Source organism: Myiozetetes cayanensis, unplaced genomic scaffold (genome assembly GCF_022539395.1).
Source record: "Myiozetetes cayanensis isolate MyiCay16 unplaced genomic scaffold, myiCay2020 scf5-8, whole genome shotgun sequence".
Lineage (NCBI taxonomy): Eukaryota > Metazoa > Chordata > Aves > Passeriformes > Tyrannidae > Myiozetetes > Myiozetetes cayanensis.
In genome coordinates, this window is record NW_026087742.1 from 1,326,198 (window position 1) to 1,338,318 (window position 12,121).

Here is a 12,121-nt window from a genome sequence, read left to right on the forward strand (position 1 = left end):
TCTGTGGGATGAGGCGTCTCTGCCTGGGAAGGGACCAGGGCAGTGACAGGCACTGCCATCCCTGTGTTCATCCCTGCATAAACATCAGCTCCCAAGGGCAGGAGAGGAGAAGGATCCAGCCACACACACCCCCCGTGCCTTCATCCCTTCTGCCCTCTCCATGTCCAAGCCACTGTCACCACCTCGGGTGCTGATCCAACACCCACTGCCAGAGGGCAGGGATGGATGGGATACTGGGAAGGAATTCTTCCCTGGGAGGGTGGGGAGGCCCTGGCACAGTTTGCCCAGAGAAGCTGGGGCTGCCTCTGAATCCCTGGAAGTGTCCAAGGCCAGGTTGGATAGAGCTTGGAGCAAGCTGGGATAGTGGGAGGTGTCCCTTGTCCCTGCCCATTGTGTCCATCTCCCATCTCTCCCAGAGGCACTGGGAAGAGCCAGGGGTAGTTCAGCTCCAAGGCTGAATTTCTTCTTAACATCTAATTTAAACCCTTCCAACCCAAACCATTCCCCAATTCACTAAACGAGGTGCCCAATCCCAGGTGAGACACACCCGGAGATGGAAACATCCGGAAGTTTTCCGTCAGGACCAGAAATCCTCCCTCCTTCCCGGGCCACGTCCAGCTGCTGCAAGAGCTCCTTTGCCCCCAGCTCAGACTCCCACACTCCCCTTCCCCGTGGTACCTGAACATCCCAGGGCTGATCCCACTTGTCTCCCGCTGTGCCGGTCTCCCAGAGACCCAGGGACACGGAGCGATCCACGGGAAGGGCAGCGATGGATCCACACGTGCCTCCAGCAGCGACTCCGGTGGGAAGAGCTGATGGCAGCCAGGCCCTGCTCTAGGAAGCTGAACAAAGGAGCAGGTAAACGCTTCAAAAATCCATCTGGAAGCACAGACACCAGAACCACATTCCACAAAAACACCTGGACTGGGCTCTGCTCCGCTCAGGAAAGGGGCTTCCCAGGAGCTCTGGGTGCTGCTGCCGGGCAGGATCAGAGGGAGAAGCAGCGCTGAGGAACAGAAATTAGGGATGAGCTGCTCCATTCCCAGCTGCAATCCAGACTCACATGACTCCTCTCTCCCAGCAGGGAGAGCTGACGAAGATCCAAACACTGAGCAAAGCTCAGAACAACTCCAAAACCCCTGGGAAACGAGGATGGACACGGCAGGATTCACAGGCCCAAACATGCTCCCAAGCTGCCTGGAATGATGAATCCCACAATATCCCACAGCACTGAAATCAGCTGAAGATTCAAACACACTTCCCTGGAAATCAAGCAGCTCAGGAAATGTCAGGATCAAACCTTGAATTTCCACAGGAGCTCCAATTCCACCCTCACACTTCCACTCAGATTTCTCCCCGAGCTCGGATAAACGTGGGAAAGGCCAGTGCCAAACCACCAGCAGCAATCAATCAATCCCATTTTCTCCCTTGCCCGGAAAATTTGGGAACAGCACCCCAAGGCAGAGCTGTGGGGCAGTAGGAGCACCATCATCCAGCTGCCTTCAGCCCTTCCCTCCTCCTCCTCCTCCCGGGAAGGGTAGAGCTGCTCCCGGCACTGCAATTCCACTGAGCTTGCATTCCTGATATGCCCGTGCCCGGCATTTACATCCTGCTCCTAAAAGAGGATCCCAAATTTCTTATGAAAAGCCACTTTGCTGTCTGCTCAGGGTGGGGAAAGGAAAGGTGGTTAAAGGGGCAGAGGAGGGGAATAAGGGTTTTTTTTGCCAATTGATGAAAAATCAATTAAATTGATGGAAGATCCATTGAACTGGTGAAGACCAAGCCTGGAAATCCCAGCTCAGGCAGCCGGGAGAGCGGCAGGGGAGGAGGGAATGCAGCTGGGAGGAGAGGGCCGGGTGTTTGCAGCTGCCTGTGCCGCAGCCTGCCCATCCCATTTATCTTCCTTCCGGAGCTGGGACATGCCCAGCATGGAAAAAGGAGCTGCAGCCGCAGGTCGGGAGAGCCCCCGCGCTCCGCTCCCAGCCGCTGGAAGCACAGCTGCAGCCAGAGGACGGCGCCGGCGGCTGCAGCGGCTCTGCAGACGCCGCCAGGAGGATGCTGGGGATGCTCCAGCCTGGAAAAATCACGGCTGATCCCATCAGCCGGCAAAAATTCCAAGCCGAGCCAGACGCTCCCTGTCGGAGTTTGGAGCAGGGCTGGGAGCAGAGCTCGACCCACCGGGAGGCCCCCCCCGCCCTTTCCCTGCTCCACAGCTGCCCTTTCCCTGCAGTTTAATCCAGCCCCCCTTCAGAGGTGGGAAATTGGGATACCAGCGTCTGAGGTGGCAGCCCCAAGGCTCAGTTCCAAAGAGGAACTGGGACTGTCACCCTTTGGATGCACCACCCTCCGCTATCCCAGTCGGCTCCTTCCATCCCAAACCCACAGCTCAGAGGGGAATGTGGGGTTTCCGAAGGCTCCCAGGACCTGGAGGCACCAAGTACAAGGAAGAGAAGCTCCCCCCAGTGACAAAAACCTTCTCCAGTGACTTGTCCCCACATGGCTCTTCCCATATTCCCAAACTCCAGCACATCCCCCCCAGTTTCCCAATCAATTCATCCACTGTCCTTCACCAAGTGACTGAGGTTGGGATGTCAAGTGTTCCCACACCGAATCCAGGGAATTCCCATCTCTACCAACCATGGGCTTGGAGCAACCTGTGTGGAAGCTGTCCCTGCCCATGGCAGCAGGTTGGGACTCCCTTCCAAGCCAACCATCCTGTGATCCCACGATTCTCTCCTCCAGCAAAGACAAGGATAACCCACCCACGAGCATCTGTTACTGGTACTCACCTCCCCGGCCCCGCCTGCCCAGCTCCAAGGCTTAAGGAGGATCCTCCTCAGGGAAGGTGGGGTCAGTCCACCTGTGTCCTGGGAAGCTGAGGCCCTTGGAAAGGGAACAGCTGGATGTCAAGAGCGGGAAAGGTCCGACAAGGCACAGCTGGAAAATGGCAGAGACACCGCGTGGAACCGGAAGGAACAGCAAACACACAACTCCGCGTCTTCCCTCTGCGAAGAAACCCCCCCCAAAAAATTCCTGTTGCCCTTAAAAAAAACTCCTCCTGCGGCACTCCCAGCCCCCAAATCCGGAGCTGCACCTCCCACCTGTGTGGTGATGGAGAGAAGAGACCCAGAGCTTTCCAACGAGACAGGTATTTATTTAGTTCAAGCGCTACGCATTCGATCTCTCGTCGTCGTCGCCGTTACCAAACAGAGCTGAGGTACCAGTGACATTCCAACACGAAGAAAAGGAACCTTTTTTTCACACACACCCCCCTCCCTCCTTACACAATTTCTTCAACTACTTTTACCGAGACAAAAGGTGTGGATGGAAAAGCTGCGTGATGGGGACGGCACAACGAGCGGGGCGGAGCGGGGAGGGGAAAAGAAACAGAGCCGAGACCCTCACCCCGAAAATCACACCAAAGGCCTGTTCCCACGGTTCCCAAGGAGCAAAGGGAAACTAAAACCTGAGACAAGGTGGTGCAAAAGGAAAAAATATAAAGATCACGTTGCTTCTGTGCTCGCTTTGGAAGCGTGTTCTCTCTGGAAAACCGGGATTAGGGCTGGGGGCATGTTAAGCACGGACCATCAGCAAGGACTATCAGAACGTACCTGAGCACACCCCTGAGGGACCTCGTGCTGGAGAAGGGCCAAAGCACAGCCTCATCCGTGCTCCTGCAGCCCCGGGGAGCTGTGGGAATGCTGCTCTCCAGGCCTTCGTTTAGAGGGAATTATGGCCAAACCTGCTCTCAGGTCTTCCGGGGAAAAGCCGGGAAACCCCCCGGGCTCAGCCAGCTCCTTGCAAATCCAGTGCTTAAAGCTCGGGACTATGGGAAGCAGAGGGGGTTGGTTCTACCAGAAGCAAGAAAACCAAGGATGTGCCGGTGGGGAACAGCCAACTGAGGAGCAGGAGAAGCTGCACAAAGAACCAGAGGAGAAGAGAGCCAAGGAAGGAGCAGCAGGGTGAGGCATTTCTGCCCGGGTAAGGACAGCACAACACGGCAAAAGCAGCCAGGTTTCCTTCCCCCAGCCAGGTTTTTTTTTTTTTTTTTTTTTAAAAAGAAAGAATGATCCTTTGTCACATATCATTGATGTTTATTTCAAGACATGCCACGTCAAAAAAAAACTCCTTTAATGCCTTTAATATTGCATTAGAAAAGCACTTTTACATCTCGTTCTGCCTTTTTGAGTTACTGTTGTGCAGAGTTGCCACAAACCCAGGGCAGGGCACGAGCCCCTCAGGAATGAAGAATTCCAACTCTTTTATGCCCGTTTCCCGGTGGAAAAGTGGTGGTGAGGACGACTTCCCTTCCTCTCCCCCATTTTAGGTGGCAGGGAGAGGGGCAAGGAGAACCAAGGAGGAGCCTGAATGTTCCCTGGCAATTGTCCTTCTAAGCAGCAATCGCAACCCAGACTCAGGAATTCCTTCCCTGCAACTCGACCAGATCTGCCCAGCAAACAAGGTATTTACAGGTGTGTGTTTTTGTTTTTTGATTTTCTTTTTTTTTTTTTTAATTAACTTACACAGCAACTTCACAATGAACTAGTAAAGATTAAAAGGGTGCACTTCTAGTGTGTTCCATTCTGTGGGTCTCGGGGAGCTACATCCAGCAACACCAGCAAAAAAAAAGCTCTACAACAGACTCCTCAGCCAAAGGAAACAAACAAACAACCAAAAAAAAAAAACCACCACAAAATCAGTACTGAACAGAGTAAAAAAAAAAAAAAAATTAAGCCAAGAAATAAATATCAAAGAAGAAAAAAAAATGGTTAATTGGAAGCTTAGTTCAATAGAAAACTGAATTGCTACTTGTTTAACCAAACTATACAGCTCTAGTGAACCGAACTAAACCGACTCGGAAGACTGAACATAAAAAAAAAAAGCTAAAAAATAAAGGCATAAATCTGCATAATCAGAAGTTGGTTTCCATCCTACTCAAGTCCCTCCCTTTCCATCTAAGTTGCCTCAGCTAGATTTCTGTAGGATTAAAGTAAACACCCCCTTCCCCCCACCGACCTACGCTCTGGAAAAGCAGGAGCGATTCCCTCTCTGCCGGGGCAGCCACCTGCTCTTCCCCCTCTCTCTCTCTCTCTCTCTCCCAAATTTCCAAGGTTTCGATCAGCTCTGGCAGGTTTTAGTGCCAATCCTGATTTCACTATTTCCCCTAAAAAAAAGCGCGAAAAAAAAAAAAAGAAGCAAAATGCTTCCTCCTCCAAACACCTGGAACGTTTTGTTCCTGTCTCTCGGGCAGGAATAATTCACTTCATCCGTGTTTTCTACTTACAAAGGAAAAAAAAAACCAAAACAACTGCTCTTAAAAACTCCTCTTGCACTCGAAACATTATTTCCCTGTTTCCTGCAAGTGTTTTGCTAATGCAAATCCACCTTTTCCTTCCCCCTCCATCCCCCCCACAAAAATCCTCCAGAAGCCACTCATCCCGCTCAGAGAGCCCCTCTCCGGATTTCCCAGCGCGCCTCCTGGGAAACGCAGAATTCCCAACTCCAGCAGTGGGTCCAAAACCATTTGTGGTGGTGTCAAAGCCCTACTGGGGTGGGGTTTGGACACCAGGCAGACTCGCTCTGCTCGAGGGAATCCAGAGCTCGGGGTTAATTTGCTGTTGGATCACCGAGGAGAAGGGTCTGGTCCTCGGCACGCATCGCCTCCCCCTGCCATTCCCGCTGCCTACGCATTCCCAGATCCTCAGAGAACTCCCATGGGTCAGATTTGCAAAGCCTCCTTCTTCTGCACGTACATCCCATCTAAGTCCAATCCCAAACTTACTCAGTCGCCCTCGATTCCAAAGTGCGGTCTCATAACATATTAAAAAAAGGAACGAATATTAAGAAAATTGTACCTATTTTTGTCTCTTTTTTTTTTTTTGTTGGTTTTTTTTTTTTATCTCCCTGGTTTTTTTTTTCCCCTTTAAAGTTATAACTAGGATACGCTGGGATATTTTGGCTTTTTTTTTTTTTTTTTCTTATAAATAATGAAGACACTGACATTTTTCTCTGTGTGTGTGTGTGTGTGTGTGCTTGTGAAGCCAATAATCATCTCCACGAGACAGGCAGCGATGAGGAACTGGGATACGTTATCACGGGAAGGGGGAGGTTCAAGCCAATATTCACACTGCAGTCAATGGAGAGGACAGGGAGGGGGAAGCAGTGATGTTCTGGAGAAAGGTGGGAGCCACGTGGGATTAGCAGGAACAGCCTCCTTCACTGACAGGCTGCTCTTGAGGCTTTTCCAGTTTTATGTCAATCACTGGAAGGAGGGAGTTAAGGCAAAACGGGTCTCCAGCTCTGTTTCCCCTGGCATTTTCAGTACTGCCCTGGAATTTCGGTGTTTCCCTGGAAGATTTGGGAAGCCCAGCTCCAAAGCAAGGCTGAGATCAAGGTTTCTCACCACACCCTCGTGGCCACGATAAATACGCAGGAGAGGTGATGTCAGCCCCCAAATTTGTCCCTGACCAGAGTCTGCTCTTCCCAGTGATCCCAGGGATCTCCTGCTGCAGGAATTAAAGGTGTGTGGATACACTGAAGGGCCTAATCACTGCTTCCACAGAATCACAGAAGCATTTAGGTTGGAAAAGACCTCAAAGACCATCAAGTCCAACCATTCCCCAGCACTGCCAAGGCCACCACTGAGCGCTGTCCCCAGGTGCCACATCCACGGGGCTGTTAAATCCCTCCAGGAATGGGGACTCCATGCCTGCCCTGGGCAGCTGTGCCAGTGCATGACCACGCTTTCAGGGAAGCAATTTTCCCTAACATCCAACTTAAACCTCCCCTGGCACAACCTGAGGTTGTTTCCTCTTGTCCTGTTGCTTGTTCAGAGGGAACCAGTCCCAGCCTGGAAACCCTCAGTGTGGAATCAATGCTGGAATTCAGTATTCCAGCCCAGAGAGCAGCGGGCACCCAGGAGAACATGGAAGCTCTGGAGGTGGCAGGAGCCTGGAGGAACCCACGAAGGGACAGCTCCCTTCCTTCCCAAACTCCTGCTCCTCTACTCCAAAGGCAGCAGGCAATTACTTCCCTCTGTCACACTCAGCTCTGGGACAGGCAGGAGAAGGTTGGAATAGTGGCTGTCCCATCCCTGGAAGTGTCCAAGGCCAGGTTGGACACCCTGGGCTAGGGGAAGGTGTCCCTGCCCACGGCAGGGGTGGGACTGGATGGGCTTTAAGGTCCCTTCCAAGCCGAACCATCGTGTGATTCCATGATTCCAGAGGGATGCTGTGCTCTGTCAGGAGCCCCAGCAGCACATTCCAGCAAGGCCGTTCCTCCTCAGGCTGTGCACATCCCTAATCCCCCCATGTGCCATCCCAAACATTCCCATCCATCCCTGCTCCAGTCCAACCTCTCTGCTCACCCCACCACCAGCCAGCAAAGCCTGAACTCCTCCTCCCAGTGCCAGCTGATATCCCACAAGGACACTGCAGAGCTGCCTGCTCTGAACCTGTGACAGGCTGCTCCCTCTGCAGCACTCGCATTCCCAACGGATGCCCTCCAGCTCCAACCTCAAGGATCCCTTCCCAGGAGGAGCTTTGAATGCTAATCCCCAACCCCAGTGTTTCCCTTATCAGGGAACACAGAGATCACACTGCTGGGACTTCCAGCTTGTCCCTTCGGGGGGAGGGGGTTGAAGCTGCTTTTGAAGAGGTTTGGAGAAAATAAACACGGGAAGGGAAACAAGAGGCAAATAATTCAAATATTTGGTCCATCTGGCTGCTCTGAACTTGCTGGGTGTTTGAGTCAGAGACTCCTTGCCAGCTCCATCAGCACGAGTGGTTTGAGATCCCTGAACCCTCCACGTCCTGCAAAAAAGCTGATGGAAAATCCACCCCCACTGGTGCTATCTGCAGGCTGCAGGAAGCCAATTCCAAGTGCCCTCATTGCACTGCCATTTGGAGCCCGGTGATCAAACTCCCTGACAGAGCCTGTGCACTCTACCCCCCCCTCATTAATAAAGATTGTCGCTCATTAACCTTCTGGGAACCTGCACAAGGAGGTTCTGATCACAGCACAAAGCTGTGCCTCAGCTTCCCAAATCCTCTTCCCTGCACTCTGATGGAATCTCAGCACCGAGCCCGTCCCCCTCCTACCGTTCCTTCCACGTCCTTCCTCCAAGGCTTCATTTCTCCTCCATTTCCCAGCTGCAAATAAAACCAACAGCCCTGGAAAAATTCCTGTTCCAAACACACCCACCTGGCCAGGTAAGAGATTCCCGTTCAGCCATCTCTGCTTGTCATGCAGAGACCTTTATCCCTTTTCCAGCCCTCGTCCCATCAGTTGAGTCCTTTCCTCCCTCACACACCACGCAGATGCTGCCTGGGCTCCAGCACTGTCACAGCCTGCCCTGGGAGGTTATGGCATCTCCATCCTCGGAGATTTCCGGAGTTTCCCTGGATGTGACCCTGAGAAACCGGCCTAGATTTTGGGATGAGCCTTGCCGTGAGCAGGAGGGTTGGGGAAGGGACCTACGGAGGATTGTTCTGGGATCCTGTCAGTCAGATCTGCAAGAGCCACAGAGGTTTCCTTCAGGTCTCTTTGCACCCAACCCGTTCAAACACCAAGCAAAGAATTCCTCTGGCTCTGTTTGCACCTTCCCATACTTCCATCCATGCCCCCTCATCCTTCCCCTCAACAACCCCCCAATCCCAACCTCCCACCCCACCAATCCTTCTCCCTCGGTGCTCCAAGCTCGGAGGTTACTTGCCCCTATTCCCCCTGTTTTTGGGATGTCCACAAGCTGGCTGCAGCGGGTTTTCCTCCAGGGAATGCCTGGCACAGCTGCATAAAGGATACTGTCTTCTCTACTTTTGTCTTGTGTGCTTTCCATGCCAGGCAAGGCAGCTGCCACACGTCGGAAAAGCTGCAAGAAACCGCAGAGGGAACGGATGAAAACAATCCCAAACCCTGGGAAGATACAGTTCAAACAATGACTCCACACATCCCCCCTCCTCCCCAGCACTGTTTGCACTGCTCAGCCCAAAAAAAGCCTGACACCAAATATAACCTTTATTCCTTGGAAATGGCACGGTCTCTGCTGTTGTTGAGGCTCCCTGGGATCCACACAAAGGAATGTGCCCAATCCTAAGCCACTGTTATCCCGTGTCCACACTTGGGGTCTAAAGCACAAAACCATTTGGCATTTGCCAGCCCAAAGCAGTTCTGCCCCTCACCAGCTCCAGTTTGCCAGCAGGGTTTGGGCTCAAACTCCCTTCCCAGTTTTATTCCACTTTGAGGAGGGCGAGAGTCCGGACGGAATGGGACTGATTCCCTCTCCTGCATTTCCTGTTTGTCCCTGAGGCTCAGCCTTGGAGCTCCCACCACATGGCTTTTCCTCAGCCTACAGGTTAATGCACAAGAATTCACTGGAATTCCCTGATCCCAGAACATCCCCTGACTGGGAACAGCCCGGCTCTGGGCTGTCCTTCGGCTGAGGGTGATCCCTGCCATGACCAGTTTGTTGGAACGACACAAGGACAGCAAGGATCTCTTTTCCATGTTCCTTGGGCAAGGTCAGTGCAGATCCGATGGATGGAAGGACAGGTAACACCTTTACTATCCATCAGGGTTATCAAATGACCACCTAATCGGTTCTTCCCTCGGCAGAACAGCCCTGGCAGAGTCCTGATCCCATCGGGATGCACCCAGCACAGCCCCAGCCATAAATACTCCAATATTCCTTCATATTCCAATATTAAATATTCCAATATTCCCCTGTTACACACAATGTTTCTACTCTGTTCTTCTGGCTCATCGAGCTCCAGGACAGCAGCTGCTTCCAAGCCCTCCAGACCCCCATCCCTCCGTGTGTTCCCACCCCGACGGCAGTGCAGGATCCCAGAATGCCCAGGCTTGGCTCTGACGTCAGCCTTGCTGTGTGCTGTTATTCCACGTTTTCCTGCCTCTCCTCAAATGACTCGAAGCTAAACCACTTATTCCCAGTGACCCACTTTCCACAGAAAACTGAGCCCAGGCTCTGCCAGCCTGTTCCCATCAGGAATGTGGGGACCTGAGCAGCCTCTGGATCCGTGTCCAAGGGCTCACACCAGTTTGGCTCCCAAATGCTGCTGGGGAGACATTTCAGGCCCCAATTTCACAGTTACAAAGCTCAGCATCCCTCTCTGTTTCCACGAACCTCTGCCGTGATCCAGAACCTTCCAGGCTCCCTGAAAACCTCCGGGAAATTCTCACAAGGTGGATTCCTCAACTGAGGGAATCTTAAAGAGCATTTCTGACCCGGTCCTTGGCACAGAAGGTTTGGAAGTGTCCAAGGCCAGGCTGGAGCAACCTGGGCTACTGGAAGGTGTCCCTGAGCTTCAACATCCCTTCCACCCAAACCATTCTGGGATTCCATTGATTCCCTGTACAATATAAAGAAAGCACTGAGGGAAATTTATAGAGGGAAAGGGTTGGGGAGTCTTAAAAAATCCTCAGCTGATGGAACCAACTGGAGTTGCTGCATTTAAGCCAAGCTGCTGACAGGAAGGCTGTTTAAAATACCCTAATCCTTGCTTTACATGAAGAGACCAGGAATAAAACCATGCTTTTAGCTGCCTTTCTCCCCCGAATCATCTGCCTAAAAATAGGAATTTGGCGACTAAGAAAATCAACTTTCGCTCTCATTAACCTTCTGCTTATCAGCCACAGCATACGTGGAGAGAAATCCAATTAAGGGGAAACTTCCTGATGATTAGGAAGCTGCCTTCACGCCGGGCCTGACACAGGGAGCAAATACACACAGATATGTTTAAATGTCCCTGTGGGTATAAAAACACACACATTGAGGAGCACTGAGGACTTTTTTTTTATTTCCTCCCCAAATGCAAGAGCTGAAAGACTAAAAGAGCCACACAGAGTCTCCCTGCAACCTCCTTGCTGATGAAACCCCAGGGGAAAACCCTCATCTCTCGCCTATGTTACATCGAGATTTACCAAACTGTGCCTTTCCTCCCACTCCAGGCAGTAAATCCCCAGGGATCAGGGTCACAAGGGGCTGCAGGATAAAGCAGTTTTCCCTGGCACCCTCCTGCAGCGATATGGGAAGGACAGGAAGATCCCTGCCCAGGTAGAAAAGCCAGGCAAGAAACCAACGCAAAGCAAACCAAAATCTCTCCTGAATTCTCCTCCTCTGCGACTCTGGGAATAATTCTTGGCCCTCCCAGGGACAGAAATCAAAGGAGAGGAGGACAAAGAGCCCGGGGTGAGTGAGGGGCCACGTCCCTTCAGCTGCTGCCATGAGAAAATTCCTCTGCCAGAGCCTGGGGCTCCTGGAGAGCCAATATGGAATGTGCCAGGTACTGCTGGAAGCAGGAATTCCAGGGCTCTCCCTCCCTTCTCCTTCCCCAGGGCAGCAAAAGGAACCCTGACACATTCTGGGCACGAAATGCAGGGGCCAACAATGAGATTCCCTGAAATACCCACTGTGGAGACAGAGCAGGGATCCCAAAGTCTTTTCAAGCTGTGTCAGGGCTGCCAGAAGGAATTAAAGGCATTAAATGAAGCAAGTTATCCAGTGCTCCAGCTGAAGGCTCCTGGGAAGTTTCAGTACTGGCAGGCAGGAATTTTGCATGGAAGGTAAAAAAAAAAAAAAAGACCCTCCAAAACAAAGTTTATATTCCCTAATCCACAAATTCCACTCACAAGCTGTTAATTAATTCCTAAATCTGAGCCTGCACCCAAGTGACAAACCAGTGAATCGCCAACTACTCCAAAACTCCCCTTTACATTAGTATTTAATATCTGATATCTTAATTTTGACATAAAATTCCATTTCATGTATTCAAAAAACAAAACTCCATTTCATGTAGTCAAAAATTAACGTTCATTTTAGGTAGTCAAAATGCGACTGTATTTGTATCAAAAACAATTTGACACCTGAATTAAAAACCTGGAGGAAAATTAACTCGGAAAATTAACTCCAGAATTAAAATGTATTCTTAGTTATCAGTTGTGGGAAGGTCAGATTTGCACTCAGATTGTGGAAGATCTTCTGGGGAGTGGGTCCATTCAGCAGATGTAGCCATGGGAGATGATTTGTTGGTAAATAAATTAGATAAATAAGTTACTGAGTTAAAATAAATTCATAAAGTTCAACAGAGAAGCTGCAAGAAAACAG

At 51.3% G+C, this 12,121-nt stretch overlaps 1 protein-coding gene across 2 annotated transcripts in view; it reads right to left on the bottom strand.

Moving 5' to 3' along the window:
- Window positions 1-3,133: 3,133 nt before the first annotated feature.
- The window catches only part of RAB6A (RAB6A, member RAS oncogene family), a 32,859-nt gene continuing 23,871 nt past the window's right edge, over window positions 3,134-12,121 (bottom strand). For both annotated transcript variants that reach the window (XM_050333510.1, XM_050333509.1), the window contains exons 7-8: window positions 8,803-8,869; window positions 3,134-6,262 (exon numbers count right to left, since the gene is read on the bottom strand). In XM_050333510.1, the coding sequence (XP_050189467.1) occupies window positions 6,198-6,262; window positions 8,803-8,869 (132 nt within the window). In that variant the 3' untranslated portion in view covers window positions 3,134-6,197. The remainder of the gene's footprint in view (window positions 6,263-8,802; window positions 8,870-12,121) is intronic.